The sequence below is a fragment of the Lates calcarifer genome, linkage group LG17 (assembly GCF_001640805.2).
Source record: "Lates calcarifer isolate ASB-BC8 linkage group LG17, TLL_Latcal_v3, whole genome shotgun sequence".
Taxonomy (NCBI): Eukaryota; Metazoa; Chordata; class Actinopteri; family Centropomidae; genus Lates; species Lates calcarifer.
The window spans coordinates 7,492,494-7,511,656 of record NC_066849.1 but is presented as its reverse complement, the minus strand read 5'-3'; the positions used below and the strand labels follow the sequence as shown (position 1 = coordinate 7,511,656).

At 39.7% G+C, this 19,163-nt stretch overlaps 3 protein-coding genes across 3 annotated transcripts; all 3 read right to left on the bottom strand.

Moving 5' to 3' along the window:
* Window positions 1-4,469: 4,469 nt before the first annotated feature.
* Window positions 4,470-7,469, bottom strand: faslg (Fas ligand (TNF superfamily, member 6)). The gene is made up of 4 exons (XM_018670106.2): window positions 6,205-7,469; window positions 5,591-5,633; window positions 5,419-5,481; window positions 4,470-5,335 (listed from the first exon to the last, which is right to left on the bottom strand). The coding sequence occupies exons 1-4, from the start codon at window positions 6,484-6,486 to the stop codon at window positions 4,920-4,922; spliced, it is 804 nt and encodes a 267-aa protein (XP_018525622.1). The 5' UTR covers window positions 6,487-7,469; the 3' UTR covers window positions 4,470-4,919.
* A 1,295-nt stretch (window positions 7,470-8,764) lies between these two features.
* Window positions 8,765-10,501, bottom strand: si:dkey-86e18.1 (uncharacterized protein LOC557342 homolog). The gene is made up of 5 exons (XM_018670112.2): window positions 10,353-10,501; window positions 10,164-10,204; window positions 9,989-10,063; window positions 9,718-9,907; window positions 8,765-9,413 (listed from the first exon to the last, which is right to left on the bottom strand). Exons 1-5 carry the CDS (start codon window positions 10,417-10,419, stop codon window positions 8,836-8,838), a joined length of 951 nt encoding a protein of 316 aa, XP_018525628.1. The 5' UTR covers window positions 10,420-10,501; the 3' UTR covers window positions 8,765-8,835.
* Window positions 10,502-13,512: 3,011 nt separating this feature from the next.
* Window positions 13,513-19,163, bottom strand: caiap (CARD- and ANK-containing Inflammasome Adaptor Protein). Its single transcript, XM_051077393.1, has 4 exons — window positions 16,769-19,163; window positions 16,389-16,572; window positions 14,858-15,080; window positions 13,513-14,766 (listed from the first exon to the last, which is right to left on the bottom strand). Exons 1-4 carry the CDS (start codon window positions 17,940-17,942, stop codon window positions 14,017-14,019), a joined length of 2,331 nt encoding a protein of 776 aa, XP_050933350.1. The 5' UTR covers window positions 17,943-19,163; the 3' UTR covers window positions 13,513-14,016.

The following is a 19,163-nucleotide window of genomic DNA, read 5'->3' as shown; positions in this document are numbered from 1 at the left end:
CTAAATATGAGATGAAGGAGGCATGCAACATCTTACAACTTGATTCAGCTCTCTCTGCCTCTTTTGCCTCTATTCCTCAATTATTATTAAAATGATGCTACAACAGACTCGAACACCTGAGAAGACTTTCTATTAAATGTGGGATTTACTCTCATTCAGACACAAGAGGAAGAGTGAGGTCCAACACTAAGGGTGACAAGGCCTGACTTAGTTGGGAGTGTTCCAGTTCACAACAAATGTAGTGGATGTGGTTTAGCTTTCTGGTGTAGCTTTAAGATTTCCTTTAAGCAACATTACGCAACAATTTTGCCTTAAAATAACAGATTGAGAATCATTTTGATGAGACACTGACTTTTAATAGGAATAATGGTGCCTCTTTGATCCCAACTCTGTGCCTGAACACCTTCATTCATTCATTCATTCATTCATTCATTCATTATCTATACCACTTTTCAACTAAGTGTCGCTGATTCTAACATGATTCAGAGGCAGGATACACCCAAGTTCAAGAGTAACGGCAAACTGTTGTATAGTTAAAAAGACTTGTAGGTCATTAAAAACTAGCATTCACTTCCAATGATAAAACTTTCTTAAAGCAACAGCACATCCAGATCATGGGGAATATAATAGATTGGGGAATAATAATATTTTGGAGTTCCAGTCAAGTGATCGATAGGCTTTGTTTTCTTGTAGCTGCAGAGGCCGCTGTTGCTCAGCAAAGTTCCATTTTCTGGTTATAAAGACCCTAAGAACCTATTTTGCCAGTCAGCTTCTTTCTATGAGTGATTGTATCCTACATTAACACACAGTTTTCTGCCAGTGTTGTTTTTCTTTGAGCTCTTCCCACTGGTTTCAAGTGGGTGGAGTTGGAAAAAGGCATGACATGGTAAGATGTCACATATGAAACCTTGCCCACACAGTCCTTATGGAGCATTGTAAACACCTTTTTCAAAGTTAAAGCTTAAATAAATAATATGTAAAGATGGGTATGAGTTTGGGTAAGATTTTTTCTCCCTTCATCAGGAATATTGAATGTTGTGGAGAAATACTGACTTCCGATTTTCAGTGGCTTTAACTGAAAGTAAGAAGCTGGCCAAAAACCAGAGTATGATGTATCTAAACAAGGTGTCTATGTACTTCTGTCACTACTAGTACCAGAGATTACCTGTAGACTAAAGGATATTTCAATGCATTTTTGTGGCTATGGTCCTCTATTTCTTCCATTGGATTCTTATTAGAGAGGGATCTCTTGATGTACAGAAGAAACAATTATAGCCACCAATAATTTTTTATAATGTATATAGTTTTTACCTGTAAACCTAATTTTTAAACCAATATCTTGAGCACATGTCTATTTTTACATTACAAATGGTCATTTCTAACACAAATCAAGGCCCAGGTGTTTCCTTTGAACCAACTTTCATCATTAACTTTGATACAAATGCTACTTGAGCTCTGGTACGACTGTGTGAACAAACTTTTAAACTTCATATTCAGTTGCTTTATGTGGTTTGATGTTTGGTGGTACATAAAGTCTCAATGCGCGTCTTGGCACAGCACTGTGATATCATGCTGCTACCCCTCAAACCTATCTTAACTTCATCTCATTAAGTGGTTTTTAACACAAGCAGTAAACACTTCAGCATTGCAACATTTGTTGAGCTCTTCAAATATAATCTAGTCAGCAAAAGTTGAGTGATTATTAATTATTTATCAAATGTCTATTTGTATAGTCTCAAAATACTGCTTAAAACATATCAGTTTGACATACCTTGTTTTATGTACAGTACTGTGCAAAGGTTGTAGGCATTAATGGTAAAGTGAGGATGCTGTCAAAAATAATCCCATGATTAATTTTTATTCATCACTTGACCTCATGCACAGTGCAGTAAACAGAAAAAACCTAAATCAGATCAGTATATAACCTCCCCACTCCCTTGCCCTTAAAAAAACAGCTCCAGTTCTCCTCAGTACACCTGTACTTAGGTAGTTTGTTCCAGCATCTTGGAGAAGTTGCCTCAGTTCTTCTGTGGATTCAGGCTGTCTCTGTCTGTTCTCTGTCTCTTCATGTAATCCCAGACTGACTCTGTGATGTTGAGATCAAGGCTCTGTAGGGGTGAGACCATTTACTGCAGGATTCCTTGTTCTTCTTGTCTCTGAGGACAGTTCTTTATAATCCTGACTGTGTGTTTGGACTCATTGTCCTGCTGCAGTTTTAATCTGGGACTGATCAGACACCTCCCTGACGATAGTGATAAAGGATACAACTAAAAACATCTGAAGTGCCTAAAACTTTTGCACAGTACTGTATGCCTCCAGAGTTTCAGTCTGTGAAGGTGGGATTTGGATTTACTCCACAAAGCTAAGAACCACTGCTCAGCAACATTGCTTGGCATTACTGTTGCAAAATGACAAACTGAAATGGCTGTAACAGTTCTGTTAAAGTATGTACAAGTTCATCCTTGCTTAAAGCCCTGATTTTCATAGCATTGAGATACTCTCCAAAAACGACCATTATTTCATATTCAGTTTGATGCAGATATAGCTCAAATAGATAGACTTTTGTAGCCACAACCCATTTTTATGTCTACAGAATGTTTTAGACTCTAAAGAGAGATTTTGGGCAGGGTATCACTTTCAACAGTCAGAACTGTGATGAGTAAAACATGATTATTGGAACAAAACACAACCACAAGTCTGTTGATTTCAGACATGATCGTAGGCTGGGTGATAGCAGTCCACAATGAGTTATCTTAATTATGTCGCTGAGTTAAACCGTGAACACAGACACGTTTAGCGAGGGATCACTTGATGTACAGAAGGAACAATTACAGTCACCAATAACTCTTTAAATGTATATAGTTTTACGACAGACTTGTAAACCTAACTTTTAAATCAGTTTCTCGAGTACACTTTTATTTTTACATTGCAAATGGTTGTTTCTAACAAGAATCATGGCCCACATGTTTCCTTTGACCCAACTTTCATCATTGATACAAATGTTGTTTGAGCTCTGGTACAAACGTTATTCAGTTGTTTTATGTGGTTTGATGTTTGTTGGTACATACAGTCACAGTGCATGTCTTGAGATGGCACTGTGATATCAAGCTGCTACCTCTTATCTTAACGTCATCTCATTAAGTGGTTTTATATTCAAGCAGTAAACACTTCTGCCTTGGCCTTAAAATATAATCCGCTCTGCAAAAGTTGAGTGAACTTATTTATCACATGTCTATTTGAATGGTCTAAAAAAGTCACACATTGTTAAACATGTCACTTGGACAGACAATGTTTTATTGTATGTGTTCAAAGTTTTCAAGTTTTCACTCATATCATAAAAAATGCTAATGTTTGGATTTACTCTACAAAGCTAAGCAACACTGCTTTGCTTTGAACAGCAATTGCTTAGTTTCGCTGTGAGTGGTAAGGACAAAAAAGCAGGCACAAAATAAGAAACTGAAATGGCTGTAACTTATGAGTGTTCTGTGAAAATATGTACAATTGATCCTTTTGCAAAACCCTGATATTCATAGCATTTAGATAATCTCCAGAAATGACCATGATTTCATATGTGTGTAATTTGATTCAGGTATAGAAATGAAATGTTGTGTTCTGACCTGAGGAGCCACTGTAGCCCAGCAACAAATATAAAAGAGTAGAGATGATTCACCAGCTGAGTTATATAGTTTTATAGCCCTACATCGCACATAAATCAACTTGCTGCAATAAGGAGTCAATTTTCCATTGATCAGTAACCACTGAGAGTCTGTGAGTAATTTGTGGTTTAGGCAGAAATGACTGTAATGCAGAGGTTCCTTCATGTTTTAAAGGATAATTCTGCTTTAATTGCAAGGCTCTCAGTTTTTTGAGACAAAAACGAGTATGAACAGGAGTTTACCTCAAGGATTCAAAGGAAGCAGTACTCTTTCACAAAAATCACCCTGCACACATATGCGACCCTCGTGATATCCACACAGGAAGGAAACGCACGTCAAGCTTGTTACTGTTTCATCCCCTCATCTATGTGCCCAGCCTGTGCATCTTCATGCACTCCACTAACATGTGTGTCTGTGGTCTACTGAAAAAGAGCAGTGCAACGAGGGTGTTAACACTGAAAAAAGGCGCTATGCAGCGATGCAAGCGCCCTGCTCTCAAGCTCTCATTTAACCAGGAAACGTCTATCATCCACATTTTAACTGCTTCTAGAGATTTTAAGTGGCAGGTTTCAAAATAAAAATCCACCTCTTGGTTTTAGACTGCCAGTGTACCTCAGTGGAATATATTGAAATCATATTCATTATCAGTGGCAAAGCACGAGTCAGTGTCTTTATCTAAATACTTTCCAGTGGTCATGAACAAACCTCGTGTGGGTGTTCATTTCATGACAGACTGGTGAAACACCTCACCCTTTAGATTTCAATAAGACCTCACTTATTAACAAAGCACTTCTTTGTTTCACCAGATGTAAATGAACTTAAATTATCTCTTTATTTATTACAAAACCATCATCATAAACCATGTTTTCTGTTTCTAACCACACATTTAGACATCAGACAGGTCAGATCCACACCAATAAATATATATAAAAAATGATACAACTAAATCAGCAGCTTAGTGTTACCTGAGTCTCTCAACACTTAAGGCCCAGTATTTGTTTAAGAAGGTGCGGAAATCCTTTCAATTAACCACTCATTTTAAACCTGGCAATTAAGAGTGTGCAATATTTTCCCTGGGTTTTAACATCATAGAACTTGCCATATTATCTTATTCAGTGCAGTTACTATATGTCATAGAAATAACATTCAACATAACAACCATTTGGGTAAAGTGATGAGTAGGATTCACTCCTGCCAGATACTCTCAGTAGTTTACATTCTTTCATTTGATGCTAAGACACAAAGCCCATCACCCTGAACTCTTCAGATCTTGTAGAGACCAAAGAAGTTAGCATAATGTGCATGACTAAGAAGTTGAGGGTGCGATACAGTCACATAAACTTTGTCGTATTTCTGCAGCTTTAGGGCAGAGGCAAGGTAACTCTCCGTGGTCCAGCTGTGTCGCAGCTCCTTAGAGCAGAAACCTGCCCTGTAGGCCTCCATCAGTTTCAGAGGTGAGTGTCCTGTTTGCCTCACGGACACAGAGTGTAGGAACGAGGACGTGGGGTCACAGTTCTTAAAGATCAGCTCCACCCGTGAGTAAATGTGGTAGAGTCCGCTCTCGTTGACCTGCAGGCTGCCATCCTCTACTTGGTAAGCCACTCCTCCAGATGTGAACGCAGGACGTGCCTTCGGCTCCCATCGCAGAGTGCCTGGGAATGTCTTTGTTTCAATCCGCCCTGCAAGAGGAGAGACACAACGTTACTGAATGCATACATCTGAAATATTCAGAGTATTGCTCAAATTTGATTAAAGATGTTACCTGTCACATGTGCTGCAGGCCTGTCATCTTTGCTCTGTCTCTGCAGCTCAGGTTCATAGCCACCTGAAACAACCCTCAGATTAGAGTCACATCACCTCTGTTTTCCTTTATGTGGGAACATTTTCACTTTCTTGGGGATAATTCATGCGTGGTGCAACGTGTTTATACTTACCAATTTGCTTCTCAGCTGTAATAAACTCAGTCTCAGGCTCAAGCTTCAGAGAAATGAAAGAAACAGAGAAATCTCAATACCACATCACACAGATGTTTTTTTTCTTCAGTGCTTTCTAAAAGTTCTCTCACAGCACGACTTAGAGAGGATATCCTGTCTCACTGGACGGGTGACCACAGATGGAACGGTTTGGTCCTTGGTTTGCATTTTTAAATGTCAGAGTAGAGCTGAGGTATACTGACTCTCTAGATGGTGGCAAAGTAAAATGCGAATTAATTATTAAACTTTGCAGCCTCTGTGATAACTTTCCAGCCACGTTTTCCACGCTCCCACCATACACCTCTCTATCACCCCCTCTCTATGTGGAGGTGAGAGAAATCACACCTTTTTAATCTCATGCAGCTTTGCCCCCATTAAAACTGCACAAGAGGCAATGTAATACCCAATGGAATACTTTCAATATTTCCAATTATTTCTATTTAATTTAATATTTTACACACTGTTGTCAACACCAATAGAATTTCACAGACTACTTCCAACTATGTTCTCATGTTTCCTCTCTTGCTTTTTCCATGTTCACTTCCATATGCATCACATTCAGTGTGGCTCCTTACCTTCTTCATCTCTTTCAGCTCCATCTGCATCTTGTAAATCTGAAAGGCTTCAAACCCCAGGGCTGCAAACACAAGCAGGAACAGCATCAGCACGATCATGGCCAGACAGGGGCTGACTCCCATGAAGCCCCTACTCTTCCCTCGGCTCTTGACCCTCTCCTGGGGAGGGGGGAAAGACCAGCAGGGTACGAGATTCGGCTGCTGGGCGGAATGCTGCGAACTTCCACCATGTCCATCCACGAGGAACACCTGTGGGAACGGGTAGCTCTGGTCACAGCTCATGGTGCAGGTCCTACTGTGAGACAAACTGTATGTGCATATATCGCCTCTGCATGAAGGTGTGTACTTTTGTCTGAGCACCTCTGACTTAAAAGACCAAGCTCTAGCCGTCAAGGCATTCACCACCCACAAAGCCCTCCCACATATGCATAGTGAAGACAAGTGCACATCACTTTTGATAAAGTCACACAAGCTAAGAAACTATCAACCAGTAGTCAAACCCACTCCTGTGGGTTATTTAATCATACTGAACTTTATTAGGGCTTTATCTCACAGTGTGGGTCTTTCATGTGCTTACTAGACTAATTTTATCTTTGCACTGTGCAGCGCGCATATAGACAGCTGTGGCTAAGGCTGAAGGGGAGGAAGCTACAGGTTTCATCTGACCCCCAGACCGATTTCACTAACCACCACCAATGCAAAAAAGAGATTCCACGAAAGGAGGTATTTAGCCACCACAGACAGTCATCTGACCACCATTTTATATGTAACTGGGTTAAGGTTAGGTGACATGCGTATTTTCTTCTTTTTTTTTTTTGCACTACCGTACAGATTTTTCAGGGTTATCAAAGTGCTCTGTAAAAATCTGAACCATGTACCAAACTTCACTTTTCTTTTGTCAGTCAGCCAATTAGTAAATTAATTATAATATGTAATATTTATATTTTCATCTTTTCTTTTTCTATTTTTGTCACTCTTGTTTCTTGCTGCTGTAACATGTACATTTCCCACAAGTGGGATAAATAAAGTCTATCTTATCTTATCTCATAATAAAAAGTTGTTATTCTTGAATCAGTCTTAAAAGGCACATAATGTTAGTAAACAGTGATACAGCAGTTTCAGTAGTACACAGCGTATTCTTGGTGGGAAGCTACTGCTGCCACATGAAAAGGATGTATGTCTCTGCACTGGCTTTCGTGCCGGCTGCTCATGAAAGGCTGGTATAAAGAGACAGCGTCACTTTACAGAGGTGAGAATTAACCCCAACCAAATACCTCAGAGATGAGTTTACAGGAAAGCTGAACACACACACACCGCTTTCCTCCCCACTCAGTAAAGAGTTAATACCGTTGTGGTCTTTCTGACACTTCTAGGTTCGTTTCCATGGATACAGAGCAATTACGCTGCTTTTTCATTGCGGTTGCAGCTGTTTCCACAAGAGTCAGTTTTCATCTGTTGCTTTATCAAGAAAACCTGTTTCCAGATGTTAGATAGCACTGTTTAGTGGGCTTCTGGTGGTTTTGGATAAAGAGCATCTTTCTGGCCTCAAAGATGGGAACTTAATACAAGAAATAATCAGCTTTGCAGTGGAGAGGGGCTGTCTCACACAGGCATACACTTAAAACTTTGGTTTTTATCATAAGGATTTACATTATTTATGAAGCTAAGCCAGTAACGTATATTTTGTAAAATTGTAGGATTTTTTCATGTGTATTTTGGTGACCGCGAAGGAAGCTCTCAGGTCTAAGCTCTGTCCACTGTTACGAAAGTTTTGTTTTTCCGGGTGCCTGCAGAGACAAAGGGAAACCCACCCTGCAGTGTGCATACAAAGCTTCACCTAAAAGGTTAACTACGTCAAGACTTTACCATAAACTGCACAGAGTGTCTGCACCAAAGAAACTGATGTGTCTGTTTCCCAGAAGTGTCATGCTGAAAGCATCCTCGCAGCAGCAGAAGCAGCAGCAGCAGAAGCACAGAGTGGGTTAGGTGGGAGTGTGGGGTTTGGGGTCTAACCAGGTCGTGTTCAGAGCTGCTGCTCCAGTTAATAAAACCAGGCTAAAATGAATCACTGAATCAGCAAGTATCTCTAACAATTACTCGGTATTTCTCACACTCTCCATCCTTTCTGCTGCACAATGGAGCCAGTTGTGGTCGTGATGACTGATTGCATAAATGGAGTGTACCCGAAATTTCTTAACCTGAAATGAATGACATAACTCAACTGAGCTTTTTCTCTCATGCAGCAGGTCTTGTGACTGGGGCTTTCATTCGAAATTGAAACGTGTCTTTTGCCAAATCATCATTAAATTGTCACCGTCTGTGTCAGTTCTCATACTGAGCTAATGTGATTCACAGTCCTTATGAATAAAAAAAGTCTTTTTCATTTTCAGAAAAAACAGCATATTCTCAATACTTTGGAAAATGTAAGCTTTTTTTGGTTGTAGTAAAAAGTGAGAAAAAAAAATCAATTTTCAAAAATACTACTAAAATTATCTTATATTTTGTTTATACAACCCACCACCACTTAGTAGGCCTTTGAATGAACACAGAACACCAGAGGGTTTATCAAATAGTTAACTGTAATGGAAAATGAAGAAAATGTAGACTGTTACATTTCCTGATCTAAAAATATCACGTATCACAGTCCTCATCAGAGGAAGAGTAACAGTCCAGTCCCAGGACATGACCAGTCCTCTCCTCTGTTGTGTTGGTGTTTGATGATTTCTCATGTATCCTCTCTGCTGTTTCACAGTCTGACTTACATTCTTGGACAGCACCTTTCTCAAGAGCAGCCAAACCCACTGTTGTCCTGTCATCGTTCTCTGCGTCTCTGCTCTGTGATGAAATTATCTGTCCTGATCGAGAGTTACTGAGGTTTGGCAGGCCGGACTGCAGCACCCTGGCTAGGCTCTGCGTTTGAGAGGAGCTGAGCTGACCTGATGGTCCTCTGAACGCAGCAGCGGCCACTGCCAGTCGCGTCTGGTCAAAAGACAGGGGCTGGTTCTGGTCTGCACAGACTGCCTCTGAGGTTTCTGACATTGGGTTGGTGGAGACAGAAGTCTGAAACCTGGTCTCCATATAGCTGAGATGTCCCTGCCTCTCGAGGGATGCGGTTTTGTGACATCCTGTGCAACTGCTGGCCAAGTCACTCTCAGCTCCACTCCATTGACTGATGTTCTTGTGTGACTCACTGCACCGAGGGTTTTTAACTGTAAACAGAAGTGACAACATGTGGAGAAGTGAAAGTTCAGAGGACTGTTAGCCACTAGCAATTAAAGGAACAGTTCAACCAAAAAGTGAAAAATCTGTCAGAAAAGAGAGGACTTTTACTACTTGAGATTCCCAAAATAATTCTAGCAGTGGGATACAGGTTAGAACCAAGTAGGAAATTAAAACATGGTGACGGTTCATTATTGGAAATTAATAATTAATGGTTCACCACACCATCTACAGCCTGGACACATGGCTAGACTCAATAAACACGAGGTGAGTCATAAGCTTTAACACACTGACCGATGCCTGGAGAGTCTGGTGTCTCTGCTCTTCTTTTGCAGTACGCTCGAGGAGTCCACGGCTTATGTTTGCAGGAAGGGTCAAGTACTCGTAGCTTGGTGATGAAGCTTTTGTATTCTTTTTCCAAAGCCTCAATGTGCAGCTGGAACTCAGCTATCTTCCTCTCTGGGTAATGAGAAAGCTGGGATTGCTAAGAGGGAGAATTCAGTCATCATCTACCACTTATTCTCACATTAGGAAACATTTCACTCAATACGAACAACTAACCTACCTGCAAATAATATTCTATTTCATTCTTGATGCTGGGGATCCACTTTTTGACAGAGGGAGCTGAGTTGAGAGTGGACTGTGGAGGAAAAGGTTTGAGTGAAACAAGCTGCTTCAGGTAAAAGTAAACTGAGGTGATCTTTTAACAATGTGGTAACAATGAATGACTTCTTCATTACCAGCTTGGGTCTCTTCTCGTGCACATCTTTGAGACGTCCCTCTGCACAGGAAGTGTTGGGACATTTATTTAACAACCGTAGCTTAGCACTGTAGCTAGCAGCTAAAGTTAGCGGTCCGCAGCGCAGAGTGTTTTTATCCAACAAATGCTAAAGAAATGTCAGTGTTTGCTGTGGTTACTGGCTGCTTACCTTCTCTTTCTTTCTGAAGCCAAAGTCTGTTCAATCTCCCTTGCTGCTTCTCCTCATTTCTCGCCATTGCACTCGAGGGAGTTTGACTCGAACGAAAACAATGTCACGTGACGTATTGTAGCACTCGTGTGATACTAACATACCGCGAGAGCAACTTCCATCCTCAGTAAACATACACTTCCTTATATCATTTGAAAATACTCACAGTATTTTTATGTTATTGAATTTATTTATGCATTGTATTATGTTTTATTTTGTCTGTATTGTTAACGTCCGTACTATTTTGTATTTCCTTTCAGAAGATTTGATGGACTCTTTCACCCACAGTAGCCTGACACTTGAACTGAGATGACATGGAAAACCTATAGAATGATAAATTACTTTGAGAAACAAAACCAAAAAAAATAATAATAATAATAATAAAATGCACTTACCAGTACTGCCATAATGTTTGCAAGGTAGGAAAGTGTTTCTGTTCCACTAGTAGTCGTTTCTTAGACTTTATGTTTCAGCAAATAAACCAATAAAGATGTAACATGAAGCAATTCTCAAAATAAAAATGAAATTGAATATAGTTAAAAGGTGTCAGTTTGTGATTTGTGTATTACCATTATAGTGTCACAGAACTAGGGATCTGTTTTTCTGAGAGAAAAGACCCAAACATGGAACAAGAGGCACTTGGCTTTCTTTACATCGTACTATGATTTCATGATTTTCTCGACAGTACTAGTAGGTCATCTTCAAAGATGAAAAAAATCTGATTCAGATTCTGATTAACTTTATGGATAAAGATTTACATCTTCTGTTTTGAAAGTGCAAAAATATTTAATTATAAATAATTTAATTGTCATTAAACAATCTAGTATGGTTGAGAAAATACTCAGTGAGCTTCAAGAGAACAGTGATTACATACGGTTTCACTATCGTAACATCCTGCCGATGAGAATTGCTTGTTTATAGGTCATGGGAAGCTATAGGCATTGTTATGTATGTTTTCTCTGCACACCACAAGCGAGGAAACTGCTGGTATTCAGAGGTCAGTTTAGCAGTTCAGTTGTGTTTTGTAGGTCAATGTTGGCCTATGTTGTGGTCTGTTTTTTCAAAGTTAAACAAAATTATATTCTCCCCTCTTCCTTCCTTTTTGGTAACCTCTAAAAAATACACTGATTATTGCCCTATCTAACACTGAAACATGGTAAGATTAATTGCCTGCCCAACAACATCCACACATTGGGCAGATCCTCTCTATGCACAAACAAAACAAGTTAACAGCGATTTTCACAGATATAGTATATTATTTGTTCAAATGTTCAGACTAATACGACAAGAAAGTAAAAACTAAGATAATTAATATCATTTTAATGCATTCTAATGGATGCTACATCTGTCCCTGGAGACCAGTCCTTCTGTCTTCACGTTTGGGGTCAGCTGCAACACTTGACCTCTTCTCTTCAAATGCAGATTTAGAGTTTGTTATCATATGTAGACAGATATGATCTTTATATATGGAAATTTTGTTGGCCTAGTGTAAGTAGTCTTAGAGTAATGGAGTAAAATATAAAAAGTGTTACAACCATCCCCATCCTGAGCATGAAGTTTCTATTATGTATCAACATCCTGTTCACAAGAATATGGCTACAGAGTCATAGACACCGATATGATGACATGATGTCCTGCTTACCTTGTACCATGTTGGTGAAAAAAAACCCAGAGGTTTTGTTCAACAGATGACTTTAAAGTATTTCAAGAATCCTGAAAGTCATGACATGACCGACCTACTTTAACTTTAGTCTCTTTGTCTCAGTCATTAGGCTTTAAGTATTTTAGGAATCCATTACATTTAATCAGCACAGAACAGACTTAACATTTAGTGCCAAACCAATCCCTGGCCTTATTTTACCTTACCTTAAAAATTCTTCAAATGACTTCCAAACAATGAAAGATACAGATTTCAAATTTGGGAAGAAGAGAGCAGTGGTCAGTATTCGTTACTCTGAGTTGAGACATCAGAATCAGTATAGAGGGTAAAAAAATTAACCTGTTTCCATGTTGGAACTCTATTTCCTAATCTAAGAAGAAAATACCCACTTGATTAGACTAACTGATTCATTAGTATGTAAGCTTCAGCTGCACATCAGAGTGATTTTTTTTTTCATTTAAAAAATTATAAAAATTAAAAAAAAAAAAAAAAATCCTATGAAATAACTGTTACCATTCACATTCCTAAACCATGTATGGACTAATTCATCAAGTGATTGATCAAAGTTGTATTTAAATTTGTAAAATAAGTTTTAAATGATTCACTCTAATCTTTATTTTGTCTTGAAATGTTGATCATTTAAAGTCAGAATAAATGAACTGCATAATAATTTGGTGCATTCTTATCCTATGCAAATATATAAAAAAAATAAACACAGAGATAATATTAGTGGCATAATTCAAATAAAATTTGATTTAAAAAAAACTTGATGAATAGTTTTTAAATGCATTATGCAAAAATTTATAATTGGCTACTGAAATATATATCTATGGCACTCAGTGGAACTTGATAGCACTATCTTGAAAACAAACATCAGAGTTTTGTGTAACATTAAAGATGTCACAGGTTGTTAATTTCAGTATAATATTTTTGAGAATTTCTCCAAACATGTTTTACATAATGTCATAAGACTTTGAGGCCATTTTAATGTAAAAATGTGTCAATTCATCACTGTGACACAGCATTTACTGAATAGAATGGAAAAATGTTGCAGTGCTGGTGGGAGGTGAAAAATAATTTCAGGTAAAAAAAAAAAAATCCCACCATGAACTTCTTGCGTCTCCAGTGGTTTTGGTCTCAGTCACTTGGTATTTTTTTAAAATATTTTTTCCAATAATAATACAGGAAAAAAACAGCCAATCAGCAATCAGACCATAATCATTCTGCACAAATTGCACCTCTGCAGATTTTTTGATAACGGACGTGTGAAATGCTCACTGCATCTTTAACCGCATTTTCCCACCTAAATAAATGAGCATGGACCACACAGAAGCCAAGGCATTAGCAAAAAAAAAATCAACACTATGAATGCATGCACACATTGCAATTTAAAATAGAAAACATAGCAGTTTGAAGGAAAGCCGTACAACATTTGATGTAATTGCTGCACTGAACATCACAACCATAAACTAAGACGAAGAGTCTTCAGGCATGCTAGCAGCACTGTAAGGTTGTACTTTGGAACAACAGTGCATGGAACTAAATGCCAACATCAGCAAACTAATATGATCATAATGACAATGTTAAGCAGGTGTAGTTTTTTTCTGTTTATAATCTTAGTTTAGTATGTAGCAGGCTAACGTTAGCTAAGTGCAGCCAAATTTGTATTGGAACAAATCATTACATTGTCATCTGAGGACCATGAATGTACAGTATGTACAAAATTAAACGGCAACCCATCCTTTAGTTGTTGAGATATTTAATTATGATTCAAGGTGGTGGACCAACCAGCCAATACAATGGGCGTAAAATACAGATACTGATTATTTCTTTTGCTGTGAGATTTTCGGAAAATTTATTTTAAGATGCATTTCTGAATTGAAATATCCGAGTGTGATACTGACATAGAGAGAAAATTCACTGACTTCTCAGTTCCTGTCATTTTCTCTCTTAACGTCTCTCCCTTCACTTGATGAGAAACATTTTTCTCTTGAGTAAAGTGGCAATGTTCTCATGTTCTGGTGTGTCTCCACTCTCTGCCACCTGCAGTGGTGTCTTCCCCACATTATTTGTAGCCTGCAGATTCACCTTCTTCTTCTGTCCCAAGTGTGCACCCTGACCCCAGTTTACAAGCCTCCCAACTACCTCCAGGTGTCCACCTCGGGCAGCACAGTGCAGAGGAGTGTCTTTACTGTGATCTGTAGTGTTGATCTTTGCCCCGGCCTCCAGCAGCAGCACAGCCACGCTGTCGTGGCCCTTTTCCGCTGCGGCATGGAGCGGTGTTTTCCTCCATGTGTTCCTCTCCTCTAGCCCCTTATTGTGAAGCGACTGTAGAAGAGCTGAAACCACACCGGCATGCCCACCAGCTGCTGCATAATGCAGAGGCGTGGAGCCATCCATATCTTTAGCCCCTCCCTTTGCCTTGTGGGACAGCAATGACGTCACAATATCTAACTTCCCCTCCATAGCAGCCAGGTGGAGTGCAGTTTTTTTCTCATTGTCAGTGGTGTTTGGATTGGCTTTGGCTGACAGCAGCAAGTCCACCACACTGGTCTCTCCATGGGAAGAGGCTGCCCAGTGCAGGGCTGTCCTTCCCAGTTTGTCTTTGATTCCTGGATCTGCCTTGTCTTGAAGAAGCTGGATCACTGTGTCTGCGTGGCCCTGCTGACTGGCTAAATGCAGAGGGGTCAGTCCATCCTCAGCTACTGCGTTTACCTAAAGAAATGACACAAAACTCTCAAGCTCCACAAACATACTGTAAATATCTGCAAAACTGACACCAATAACCACATGGTTTGACAATTACCTGTGCTCCAGCTTTTAACAACAGACTGACTAAGTCTGATCTATTACACTGAGCGGCCAGGTGTAAGGGGGTTTGGGTTTTAGGTCCAGTTATGTTGGGGTCTAATCCCTTTTCCAGCAGTGTCTGTACTATGGGAACACTGCCACCTTGAACAGCTAGGTGCAAGACTGAGGAGAGGTTGGATAAAGTAGCACCCAGTTTGGCCAGTTTTTCTACAAGCACTCTGAAATAAATAAAAAAAACAGAGGGTCATTATTTAATACTAAATGAACCCGAAAAATACAGATAAAGGACTATGAATTCATAAGCAACTGAGCAAGCAACTGGTGTATGATGTCCAACAAAGTCCTACTCTATAAAGTGGATCGCAGATACATATAAAAACATGCATAATAAGTAACATGAAAGAGCTTAAGTAATGGACAAATAGAATATATGACTTGATAGGGGAAGGACATGGACATCATATCCCTCCAACCCCCCATAGCTGTGCCAGTGTGTATGTGTGTGAGTGTGTTGGATGTTTAGATATATTTATATATTACGTTATGTTGATACATCACTCAGACTTTCAACATACTGTCACTTACTTTTATGCCAGAGCAATGTGATAATCACAATCCACAGATTTAAATTCTAATATCAAATATGTCAATGTCATGAGACAGTGAAGGGCAGCATTGCAGTGGTTAGCACTGTCGTCTCACAGCAAGAACGTTCTGGGTTCCGAGCCCCAGTTCGGGCTTTTCTGTGTGGAGTTTGCATGCATGGATTCTCTCTGGGTACTCTGGCTTCCTCCCACAGTCCAAAGACATGCAGCTTAGGTTAACTGATAACTCTAAATTGCCCGTAGGTGTGAATGTGAGTGTGAATGGTTGTTTGTCTCTATGTGTTGGCCCTGCAATGGACTGGTGTCATTAAAAGAGTACTCTGCCAATTTACCATTATACTTGTATAACATTGTGGGAACAGTTTTTTTTTTTTTTTTTTTTTTTTTTTTAAAGATCAAAATTGATGTAGCAGAAGTCAACCACTGACAGTCAGTGTGGAGGTTCAGTTTGATTGCTGCTGAGTCCAGTCAATTGAGGGAAGTCATCAGACTTTGTGCAGCTCCTGCTGGAACCACAAAAGACTTAATACAAGTTACACATTTTCAGTAGTACTCTCCAAAGCCTGTAAACTGGCTTGGTGTGTAAAATCAGCAGAATAGCCCTTTAAATGACCAGCGTGTAGGATTTAGTGGCATCTAGTGGTGAGCATCCAGATTGCAACCAACTGATTTTTTTTTGCCTGTGGTCAATTTTTTTTCTCTGTGTATTACCTGCTTAAGTCCTCTTTCTTCTTCTTGACTGACACATATTCCTGAGGATTTTTTGTAATATGTTTCAATTTTATGTTTTGTCTTAGAGAGAGATTACTTTAGAGGTCACTAATAACAGCCCACAGTTGTCAGATTCCCTGCATTTGAATGCATAAGGGAGCCATGTTAGTGTGTTTGAGAAGCACTGAATCCTCGTTGGAGGACAGTTACCTGAAAACCTCAGTGTGTCCCAGCTCAGCCGACAACAGGAGAGGCGTGTATCCCTGTTTGTCACACACGTTCACATTTACTCCGCTGTCTGTTAGAGCAGTCACTACTCCATCCTGGTTCTGTCTAACAGCTGAGAAGAGAGTGGAGCCCAGTGCTTCCTCACTTAGAGCTCCTCTGGCATTAGCTGTAGTTTGAACAAAACATAGTGAGCCTTATACATTCTACATTTACAGCTGTATGTTTTATTTGTGGATAACTAACACCTCAAAAACTAAAAAAAAAAAAAAATACTGCATGGTGATGATGCATTAATTCAAGATGTGAAGTAACATTACTTTAAGTCTCACAGTCTTTGGTGAAAAAAAAAAAAAAAAACTCACCAAGCAGCAGTCGAAGAATTGATTGTTGACTGAGCTTAATGGCCTCATTTATAACGTCATTGTCAACTTTAGCTCCTGCGTCTAGAAGGACTGTCACAGTTTTCTCGTTGCTCCTGGCAACTGCATAAAACAGAGCAGTTTTTTGATTGTTGTTTCTGGCATCAACAGCAGCCCCGCTCTGCAGCAGCAACTCAGCCAGCCTCCAGTTGTCTTCCATAGCTGCCCTGTGGAGAAAGGTGTCCTGTGTCTGGCTCTCAGACTGCGTGGCCTCCTCCTTAGCCAGCACTTTCACAACATCCAGGTGCGCATTTTCTGCTGCCAGGTGAATGGGAGTTTTGTCATGGAGATCCAGAGTGTACATGGGGGCCCCAGCCTTTATGAGGCCCCTGACTATTTCAGTGTGACCCCTTCTGGCTGCTCTGTGAAGAGCTGTGTGACCATTATTATCCTGTGAGTCCAGCCTGGCTCCTTTACGGATCAAGAGCTCAATGATGGATAGATGGCCATGCTCAGCAGCTACGTGTAACAGAGACTCATTGGAGGAGCTGACAGTGTTAATATTAGTGTTGTCTAACAGGTCCTCCAGCAGGACCTGCTCACCATCTGTAGTAATCATATGAATGAGGTTATCTACTTTATGTTGTGCTGCTTTATCCCCTAATTTTTCAAGTGGTGCAGGGCTGCTTTCCTCAATCTCAGGGCCTAATCTTTTAGTTTCTTCAATGGTAAATGACCTACGAGTCTTCTTATGAGTCTGGGCGACTGTTCCCACTGTTCCCTCCTTTTCCCTCTCCAACAAATATCCAATCAGCTGTCTCCTTGTGTCTCTAATATGTTCGTTCACACTCCCCACATAGGTTTTGATTTGCTGATAAAGGTCAGGCTCTACCAACCTGAGACATGGATAGAAAAACTTCCGACATGCCCTCTCACCTCTGGCTTCCAGGATGTCCAGGATTCTGGAATTCTGATCTTTGCGAGTCCTGATGGTCAAAACGATGGATCTCTTGGCTGCTGTCATGACCCCCTCTGTGACGAGTAGATCCAGCAGATCCTCAGTATGTGAGATCCCATAAACCAGGTCCCTTCTCTTTGTCCGGATCACATCCACAGCATATGGGTTGATACAGTTTGATGCTGCTTGAGCATCAAAACCTTTGAGTATACTGAACATTATAAATAGTAGGAAACTAAAGCTGTTCGTACTTAGCAAGTCATTGTTATAGCTTGTGGTTCTGGCTGTGTGTGTATGTGTGTGTTTTCTACCTTATTGCTAAGTGAAATACCTCATCCTAGCAACTACATACAGACAGAAACCATTCACTCTGCAGATCTGTCTGGCTCAACCTGCCCTTTGTGAGATTATCGAGACCAAATAACATTGTTAGTTTTCAGATGCAGCATGGTAGTTATTACAGACCTCATACAATGTTATTATCGTTTGTAAATGAAATACTAATAATCATACAGTTTTCAAGAGTTTGAAGATAACTCTGTGTGTGTGTGTGTGTGTGTGAGAGAGAGAGAGAGAGAGAGAGAGAGAGAGAGAGAGAGAGAGAGAGAGAGAACAGGCATGTGTGTGCATGACTGAGCATGTGTGGGTGCAGAGGTGATGCACTTCATCATGGGTAACCCCATTCTGCTCAGTCTCTACATGTCACACCTAGCCTGGATTTCAGAAGACAGTGAGATATCAAATAATTACAACCTAATTTTGATCATCTTGGGCACATTTTATACCAAACATTTACCTCTAAAATTATTTTTGTTTCAAATGTGCCACATGCAGAGAGAAGTGGTGGCGTGTGTATTCAGATCAGTAAGGCAATACAAGCAATACAAAACCACTCTTTAAAAATATTCTATTACAAGTCAAAGTCCTGCATTCAAAATCTTACTAACAAATTTTAAAAAAAAAAGAAGTAAAAATAGAAAAAAAAAGTTGTTACTCTGCAGCAGAATGGTCAGTCGGTGTCAGTGTTACGTTATCATATCAGGATTTATTTTTCTATATTCTAAATCTGCAAAGTAACTAGTCACTATAACTGTTAGATAGTGAGTTAAAGTGCAATTTCCCCCTGAAATGTGAAGAAATAGAATTATAAACTAGCAACAAATAGTAAATGTACGTTACTTTAAGTGCCTTGTGCTATCGGACTTTAGTTATCTTAATAGGCTATAAGATGAGATTTACGATTTTCAGTGCGAGTAGTGTCTCTCTTCATCTCTATATAATTGTTATATATACATTTGGTCTTTCATCTTTTAGAACATCCAGTAGACTTCGTTTTGTTGCCGTTGAAATTTTCACACTGATTTGCCCTTGGAGAGTATATCCAGCCTCTCCTACGGGATAACTTCTCAGGACTCACCTTATAATGCAGAGATTACAGAG

Bases quoted from the DNA above. Each gene is read 5' to 3' on its own strand.
- faslg (XM_018670106.2), bottom strand. From the start codon at position 6,486: ATGAGCTGTGACCAGAGCTACCCGTTCCCACAGGTGTTCCTCGTGGAT. The intron at 5,634-6,204 runs GTAAGGAGCCAC...ATTTCTCTGAAG, and splicing joins AGCTGAAAGAGATGAAGAAG to CTTGAGCCTGAGACTGAGTT. The intron at 5,482-5,590 runs GTAAGTATAAAC...GGGTTGTTTCAG, and splicing joins TACAGCTGAGAAGCAAATTG to GTGGCTATGAACCTGAGCTG.
- si:dkey-86e18.1 (XM_018670112.2), bottom strand. From the start codon at position 10,419: ATGGCGAGAAATGAGGAGAAGCAGCAAGGGAGATTGAACAGACTTTGG. The intron at 10,205-10,352 runs GTAAGCAGCCAG...CTTCCTGTGCAG, and splicing joins GCTTCAGAAAGAAAGAGAAG to AGGGACGTCTCAAAGATGTG. The intron at 9,908-9,988 runs GTAGGTTAGTTG...TCTCCCTCTTAG, and splicing joins AAATAGAATATTATTTGCAG to CAATCCCAGCTTTCTCATTA.
- caiap (XM_051077393.1), bottom strand. From the start codon at position 17,942: ATGTTCAGTATACTCAAAGGTTTTGATGCTCAAGCAGCATCAAACTGT. The intron at 16,573-16,768 runs GTGAGTTTTTTT...TTCAAACTACAG, and splicing joins AATTCTTCGACTGCTGCTTG to CTAATGCCAGAGGAGCTCTA. The intron at 15,081-16,388 runs GTAACTGTCCTC...TATTTATTTCAG, and splicing joins GGACACACTGAGGTTTTCAG to AGTGCTTGTAGAAAAACTGG.